Source organism: Pimephales promelas, chromosome 4 (assembly GCF_988280905.1).
Source record: "Pimephales promelas chromosome 4, fPimPro1.hap1.1, whole genome shotgun sequence".
Lineage (NCBI taxonomy): Eukaryota > Metazoa > Chordata > Actinopteri > Cypriniformes > Leuciscidae > Pimephales > Pimephales promelas.
In genome coordinates this window covers 10,496,506-10,505,500 of record NC_142772.1, presented here as the reverse complement: position 1 = coordinate 10,505,500, position 8,995 = coordinate 10,496,506, and the positions used below count along the sequence as shown (strand labels likewise).

The following is an 8,995-nucleotide window of genomic DNA, read 5'->3' as shown; positions in this document are numbered from 1 at the left end:
CTCACTTGGACGGCACTCATTCACCTGATACCACACATTTGGGGTTTGTCTCTGGAGTAGACTCAGTTTACTGGGAAGTTTTTGGATAGGTTGATGGCAAGTTGGCAAGGTCAAATCACTGAATTACTTAAAAATAATTAATTTAATTGCATCATGGATTTTAATACAATCAGAAAAATTCATGTCAGTCATGAAGGAAAAAAAAAAAATGTTACACGGAAATCCAGGGGGTACTGTCCCTAAGAACAAAACTAAACAGACAATCGCCCCCCCACCCCCACCCCCCAAAAAAATTAATTTCATGACTTTCTTTATTCTGCAAAACACTAAATTATTATTTTTATATTTAGTAGACTTCTCTTTAATTTCCACCAATGCAAGAAGAATTCACAAAATTGCACTTTGATCTCAGCACTCACACACAGATCATATTCACATTTTCACTGACTCAGAGGTAAAAAAAAAAAAATACAATCTAGCCATATATAAAGCACTTTTATCACCTAACCCAAGTTAAATGTGGAAAGGATGTGCCGCAGAATGGTGTCCTTCACAGCGCTAAAAACAAAGCGGATATTCTCAGTGTCGGTTGCACATGTGAAATGTGCGTAGATGCGTTTATTTGTGTCCCTGTTCTGTTCCTCATACATACTCAAGATGAACTTCATTGCGGCGTCTGCATCATTTTTAGGGCCTGTTGAGTAAGCAGATAACACAGATTTCATTATGTCAGTGGAGTACAGTGGCACTGCAGCACTGTTGGGGAGTAACTAACAAAAACATTTGCAGTAGTATGAGAGTAGTTCAAACCAGAGTAATGTAGCTTTTCTTTTTAAATATATCATAATTTCATTGCTTTTAAAATAGCTTCCCCCACACTGCACTTTTACAATTTAATTCATTTTTATTTAGTAAACACTGCATAAAATAAGGCCTGTCTTGTCTTTAAAGTCAGTATGAAACGTAAGTGGCGATACTTTTTCTTCATTATATGACGTATATAAGTAAAACAGCTTCTTGAACTATACATTGTTTTGGAGTTGGAGTTGGATTTTGTCCATCAGTAATTGATTATATCATTGGATTGTTGTCATTTGCTAATTGCTGCGATCTCACTTAAGTGACAGGTTGCTGAGCGGGAGGTTTTGGTTCTGTCCTCACACCAGTGAAACCATCATGATTCATGACAGAATAGAAGAGATCGTAAGGGACAGGGGAAATAATTTTTATTCAATAATTACGAGGGCACATGAATTAAAAAAAATAATAATAATAATGTGCACAGAAAAATCATTTAAAATAAATACTGAAATATTCCCTATAGAAAGATTTTGTTCCAGCCTACTGGTAGATTTTTTTTCTTCACTTAAATTGTTTTAAACATGTTTATACCTCAAACAAGTGTGGAAAGACAAATAATTATGTCAAAACAAGTCTTATGCAGTGTTGTTTAAATTATTTATAGATATTTTAACTGAAAATTAAGACACAAATGCTTGTTAAGAATAAGAATTTAAGCCATTGTCGGCACTCCAACCTGTATAATGTGGAAAATACGTTACAAGGTCTGACTTTGAGATCTTCTCCTTCAGGATATCTGTCTTATTGAGGAAGAGGATGATAGATGATTCCTGGAACCAGGTGTAAGAGATGATTGTCTTAAAAAGTGCCTTACTCTCCTCCATGCGGTTCTGTGGGGGTAGAACATCAACAAAATTACCCACCATGAATCCAGAATTGATATGTCAGATGAATCACCTAAGAAGGCAAATCTTAATAAACCATAAGAGCTTTTCGAGAATGCAAGGAAGTGGGCTAACCTCATTCGCACACTCATATAAGACCTGATCGTACTCGCTCAGAGCCACCAGGTAGATGATGGAAGTAACGTTTTCAAAACAATGTATCCACTTCCGTCTTTCTGACTTTTGGCCTCCAACGTCAACCATTCTGCAGCAACAGCAGGGATTTTATCATGTACAAAAATGAGTTACAGTCATCTTCTCACCACCAATAAATTAAAAGTTACCTGAATATGACAGTCTGTAGGTCAAAGATGTATTCAATGATGCCTGTGGTTGGAACTCGGACTCGTAGAATATCCTGCAGAGTCGGCAAGTAAAAAGCTGCAGATATTCTGTCAATGTCATCAAGGTAACTAGTGAAGAGAAAAAAAACATTCAAATACCTTAAAAATGATTTGTCCCAATGAACACCAAAGCTCACCAAACACAGAATTAAGAATATTTAAGATTTGCTCGATAAACCGAGACAAAATATTTTGTTCTTAAATTACCAAGCATATGCCATAATAACTTTTGGTTTTCACAGAACTGTGGTATGTTTGATTGTGTTCTAAAAAATCACTCATTCAAGGAATACATTTTATCAGTTCATGAATTCCCTGGGAATCAAACCTTGCTGTTGCTAGTGTCATCCTGTACAGTCTGAACTATACAGGTATTAAAAATAGCAAAGAGCAGTTTTCTTCTAAATTGTAAGTAGAGCTCTAACAAAAAGCAATATAACACAGTGATAGTATCAGGGGTAAATAGCAGGTTTATATATATATATATATATATATATATATATATATACATACACACTCACCGTAAGGTTTATTAGTAACACCATACTAATACTGTGTTTGACCCCCTTTCGCCACCAGAACTGCCTTAATTCTACGTGGCATTGATTTGACAAGGTGCTGAAAGCATTCTTTAGAAATGTTGGGCCATTATGATAAGATAACATCTTGCAGTTGATGGAGTTTTGTGGGATGTACATCCAGGGCACGAAGCTCCCGTTCCACCACATTCCAAAGATGCTCTATAGGGTTGAGATCTGGTGACTGTGGGGGCCATTTTAGTACAGTGAACTCATTGTCATGTTTAAGAAACCAATTTGAAATGATTCGAGCTTTGTGACATTCCTGCATTATCCTGCTGGAAGTAGCCATCAGAGGATGGGTACATGGTGGCCATAAAGGGATGGACATGGTCAGAAACAATGGTCAGCTAGGCCATGGCATTTAAACGATACCCAATTGGCACTAAGGGGCCTAAAGTGTGCCAAGAAAACATCCCCCACATCATTAAACCACCACCAGCCTGCACAGTGGTAACAAGGCATGATGGATCCATGTTCTCATTCTGTTTACGCCAAATTCTGACTCTACCATCTGAATGTCTCAACAGAAATTGAGACTTATCAGACCAGGCAACATTTTTCTATTCTTCAACTGTCCAATTTTGGTGAGCTCTTGCAAATTGTAGCCTCTTTTTCCTATTTGTAGTGGAGATGAGTGGTACCCGGTGGGGTCTTCTGCTGTTTTAGCCCATTCGCCTCAAGGTTGTGCGTGTTGTGGCTTCACAAATGCTTTGCTGCATACCTCGGTTGTAACGAGTGGTTATTTCAGTCAAAGTTGCTCTTCTATCAGCTTGAATCAGTCGGCCCATTCTCATTTGATGTATTTCCCTTTTCACAACATTCTTTGTAAACCCTAGATGGTTGTGTGTGAAAATCCCAATAACTGAGCAGATTGTGAAATACTCAGCCCGGCCCGTCTGGCACCAACAACCATGCCACGCTCAAAATTGCTTAAATCACCTTTCTTTCCCATTCTAACATTCAATTTGGAGTTCAGGAGATTGTCTTGACCAGGACCACACCCCTAAATGCATTGAAGAAACTGCCATGTCATTGGTTGATTAGATAATTGCATTAATGAGAAATTGAACAGGTGTTCCTAATAATCCCAAGTAGAGTTCAATTCAGTAGTAATTGTTTCAATGCAGTTTCATAATAATAAACAGGAAATGTCATTATAGCTTGCCAGATTTGGGCCAGTTCGGCTTCGTTTGTTTTGTTTATGGCTGACATGTGGCATTGCTATGGATTAATTGTGGTCCAAATCTGGCAAACAGGAGTGGACCGCCCATTGCTCTCATTCCACGCGGTATGAGGGCCAGATGAAAGTGTAGAGTGTGGGCCGGATCTGGGCTACAGCAATTTTGCTTTCTGGGATAGTATTAACATGGTATTCCAAAAGAATACCATGGAAAATGCCCAAAATGTTGTTGTGCTATTGTAAGTCCAAAAAAACAACAACACTGCATTGCATGGTGTACATCTACAATATAGTAGCCTATAAAATACAATGGTATAAAATACAAGTGTCAGAAGTGAAATATTCAATGCACTTACTATTTGGTAGAGTCTGACAACTGGAACTCTCTCCTGCGTTCGAAGCATGTCTGCAGGCCTTGATCTTTCCACATACTCTTGATGGCTTCAGCATATTTAGCCTCCAGTGACAGTACTGTTTCGGGGATCACATTTTTAAGCATTGCAGCATATGTCTACAACACACAGATAGATTTCAGTGTTCTCTCTCTCTCTTTCTTTTTTGAGGGGGGGTATAACACATGTTTAGTTAGATATTATATATAAATATGTTGAATAAAACATATGCTTTGTCTTAGAATTCCTGGTGCATACTGCGTTTTTTCCATCAGCAAAGGGGATGCTCAGGTTCTCCATTGCTTGAAGTATGTGGTGGATGGAAACAAAGATATTTTGGAACACCAGCTTGGCATAGGCCCTCCTGTCTTCCTCACTGTAGCCCCTGCCATGTATAATTCTCATCTGCTTGATGAAAGTGCTCTTCCCGCTCTCCCCTGTGCCTGTGGAGGAACATATGCATAATGCATTGGATGGTTACTGTGTAGCTAAAATATTGTTTCTAGTGAGAGAAAGCTGTACCATCATTAAAGGAATAGTTTAACCAAAAATTTAAGTTCTGTCTTCCTGTCACTTAAACCTTGTTCTTTTAAAGGAGCATTATGACTTTTTTTTTTTAATTTTGCTCTCGGGGTCCCCCTACAGTTGGGAAACAGTATTGTCTTTTACTACTGTCGTAAAATCTGTCATGGTTACACTAGGGAATACACGCGTGCATTTGTTGACAAGCTCTACCCCGAACTCTGCAGAAGGAAGGAGTTCTTACATCTTGGGCAGACTGCCAGCGTTGCATGCGAAATGTCTTCATCCCAGGTACATTGGCATATATTTCTGCATATCATATGAATATAGTTTCATGGGCCTTATTTTTTTCAAATGTCAAAAGATCGAGTAGTTCACGTTTACAAGCCAGCATCTTTATACTGTAGTAACGTTAACCTAATTGGTTAGTGGTTATATGTTTTACATAATTGATATGCTAATTCAATGTTTGTGTGGTAGATAATAGCCATATCATCAATATTATAATATCAAGCTGCAATGAATCTGCAAATTTAAAAAATCGATTTGCATTATAGCCAGAGGCAAGACACTTTCACCAGAAAAATAAATATCAAACATGACTTATAAGCCTGCAGACATAGGATAGTTATCCTGACCGATTATTTTGTCCGTCTAATTATGTATTATTTACGTGCAAGAATATAGCCCCTACCAAACTCAGTAATCAGTATACTTTCACGTCTCGAGCTGGTGCGAGCTGCCTGCCTCGGCTCTACAGGGATGCTTGAGTGTGTTAAGTGCCCTCAAAAGAAAGCAATGAAATCTACATTGGATGCAGCGAGGGGCGAAGCTACACAACACATTACCAACAGTAAACTGATCATGCGCGCACTCTGTTTCTGACGCACTTCATGCTTCAGCTTTAGCTCGCTAGCGTGAGCAATATTGATCTCATCCAGCCTTTTATTTTGCCACTCTCCCTTTTTCTCTTTCTACTGTCCTCCGACAAAACCTTAATCTTCTTGGTTTTACTTGCTGCTTCAGCCATGACAACATACAGAGGGGAAAAAAACGCTTGTTGGGCTCTCGCGTCGGAATTTGAGGAAGTGGGGGAAGTGACGTATGCCGTAAAGGGTAACACTTTAATACGGTTCCTTCGTTAATGAATAACTACACAAGAACCAATGAGTAACACAATATTAACAATCTATTAACTATTATTAACTAACAAGAAAATCTGATTATGAATTAGTAAGTAATATTGCGCGGATGGAAGTGTTACTTATGTGGGAATTACGAATTATTTGGATCCGTATTATAAAGACCATGGGAACTAGTAATGACTCAAGTGTTACTACATGATCTAGTCATATTTGTGCAACCAAACACTAAAGTTATTTCAAGCGTTTGAGATTTTTGGTGAACTTTAGTATACTTTTAGAAAATATCTTTAGTAACTAGTCATTACTAGTTCCCATGGTCTTCACTTTATAATATGGATCCAAATAATTCGTAATTCCCACTTAAGTATGTAGTAACACTTTCATCTGCGCACTATTACTTACTAGTTTGTTAATCAGAGTCTTTTTTTAGGTAATGGTAGTTACTAGATTGTTAATAAACTTTTTCAGTAGTTCTCTGGGAAGCATTAAAAAATACTAGTTATTAATTAGTTAATAGCGAAGTACCACTTTCATCTGTGCACTATTACTTACTAGTTTGTTAATCGGAGTTTCTTGATAGTTAGTAGTTACTAGATTGTTAATATTGCATTACTTATTGGTTCTAGTGTAGTTATTCATAAATAAAGGAACCGTATTCTAAGGTGTTACCCCGTAAAGCAGTCGAATTTTGTAGTTCTCTTTGTGCTCGGGTTCCTACCTGCTCCCCAAAGTTACATCAGGCCACGTCAGGCTATGGCAGACCTGTCATTCAACCTATTGAAAGAAAAGGTTACATAGTGCTGCTTTGCTTTTGGCTTGCTTTTGGCTTGCTTAATCGGGGTTATTTAGTATTTAATATTTATCAATATTATTGATCTGTGTTGTACTACTTTCATGTTATCACTGTGAAGCTGCTTTGATACAATCTGTATTGTGAAAAGCGCTATATAAATAAATGTGACTTGACTTGACTTGACTTTAAAGCTTTATCTGGTCACCATCCAGTTTCATTTGAAAAAAAAAAAAAAATAGCTCTCTCTATTTGTGTTCCATGAGGAAACATAGGCCTACTGTATGTGTTGCAAACAATATTATGGTGAGTAAATGATGACAGAGATAAGGGTTAGGTTTCTTTTTTGTGTGATTATTCACTTATATAATGGCATAGCTTTAAAGACCTCTAGTGGACTACTGCTGTATTGCTGCAGTCAATGGCTAAATGTGTTCACTACTCACTGCTCCTAATGTATGTGCAGTGCACTAACTTGGATGTGTTAAATGCAGAGGACGAATTCCGAGTAAATTCTATTTTCCAAATCACCTGCTGGATGCTGGAGCCTTTCCCAGCATCTCAGGTCGTAGGCGGATAAACACCTTGGACAGATGGCCAATCCATCACAGGGCTGAAAAGACTGAAATATTTATTCATCGTTCACTAATAATTGTCTAAAGTTGTCTTCGACAGTACTTATTCAAATGGGGTTTTGTGTAGTGAAAAAGCAGCTTGGCAATCAAAACATCATAGTTTTTTGTTAAATCGAAGAAAGAAATTCATATTAGTCTGACACAACTAAATGACAGATGTGTTTGTGTGTTGGGGGAGAGGAGGCTACAATCTGTTTATAATATTACTGTTCTAACTGTTATTTTGCAGACAGCCAACTTTACCTACAATTCTCTCACACAAAAGGATATTCACTCATGCTCATTTTTAGAAACACATAAAGACCAGACAAAGACTTCTAGTATGAATTTACTAGTTTGCATATTTGCCTTAGAATATAAACATTGTGAGTGTGTCATCAAAATGGTCTGCCAGTAAGGTGTGAATGATTTGTATATGATTTGTATTAATATGAAAATATGAAACCATAGTTAAACTATGTTTAGACACAACTTTTCAGTATAATAATCTATAGACTGCAATACATCAACTTGAATCTTGAATTTTACTTAACTACTAAATTTGTACGGAAAACCAAACTCAATTTGTTGAGTTTGATAACACAAAACTACGTATGATGCCACCCACAAATAAATCATTCCAACATCGCAGCACTGCATGCTGATCTATTACATGTCAAACAGGTCTGACAAATGGGATGGGAATTTTGCTGAAAGGGTGCAGATTATTATCACAATTACAACAAGGAAACACTGGATGAGCTCATTCATCTCTTCTTTTATTAATTAGTATTAACTTAACTGATCGAAAACAAAATGAAACGAAAATTTAACATACAAGTACACACCAAGGAAAGAATCTGAAACACATGAATAAAAGCTTATACTCTAAAACAAGTAAAAAATCAACATCCTATGCGTGAGGAATTCATAGAATGTTCTTGTTCGCATGCTTGCCGTATCCTGAAATGCTTACTTGCATTTCAGATTCATTAAGAATAGAAAAAAATAATGCTATACTGTATAAGATGTGAATGACTTTCCATTGACATCTTTTTTGCATGTATTTGCATGTCACCACTAACAGTTAGAGGAAATATGTCATCTATACATCCGAAGAGTGAATTTCATAAGTTGTAAAAAATATTTTATATAAGTTGTAGCAAATATCATCTGACATTGTGTAAACAAATTTAAACGATTGTTAGGATTCTGAACAACTCAAATGATTAATATTGACCGTTACACATTTTTGGATGTCAATAAAAAGAAACCCACATACATAAACAAACAAAACAAAAAAACAAGAAAGTACATACCTAAAAGCAAAAGTTTCATTTGTCGGGTTGCATCCTTTTTGTCCATTCTAAGCTGTCTCTCAATTTCATTGTGAATCCTGGCACTTTCCCTGTCTTCACCTGACATGCAGCAGTCCCCCATCCTGGACAGCTTAAACCTCCTCCAGTACTTTGTAGTAAATAGATTCATCAACTCACTCGGCAGTGTTAAAAGAAGTGTCTTCAAGAAAACTCTACAGGAACACGCCTACCTCAGGAGAGGCTTGATACACTGCAATTTACAGGTGAAGTTTCTTCCTCATTCAATGGACGGGGTGGGTAGTGTTAGGTGAGGTATGTGTTTCCTTTTTCCTCTCCACTAATGTCAGTTGCTCTCTGATCATT

At 37.1% G+C, this 8,995-nt stretch overlaps 1 protein-coding gene across 1 annotated transcript; it reads right to left on the bottom strand.

Moving 5' to 3' along the window:
- Positions 1-280: 280 nt before the first annotated feature.
- gna14 (guanine nucleotide binding protein (G protein), alpha 14) lies at positions 281-8,892 on the bottom strand. The gene is made up of 7 exons (XM_039662065.2): positions 8,633-8,892; positions 4,501-4,685; positions 4,207-4,361; positions 2,030-2,158; positions 1,821-1,950; positions 1,538-1,691; positions 281-694 (listed from the first exon to the last, which is right to left on the bottom strand). The coding sequence occupies exons 1-7, from the start codon at positions 8,799-8,801 to the stop codon at positions 504-506; spliced, it is 1,113 nt and encodes a 370-aa protein (XP_039517999.2). The 5' UTR covers positions 8,802-8,892; the 3' UTR covers positions 281-503.
- Between the last annotated feature and the right edge of the window lie 103 nt (positions 8,893-8,995).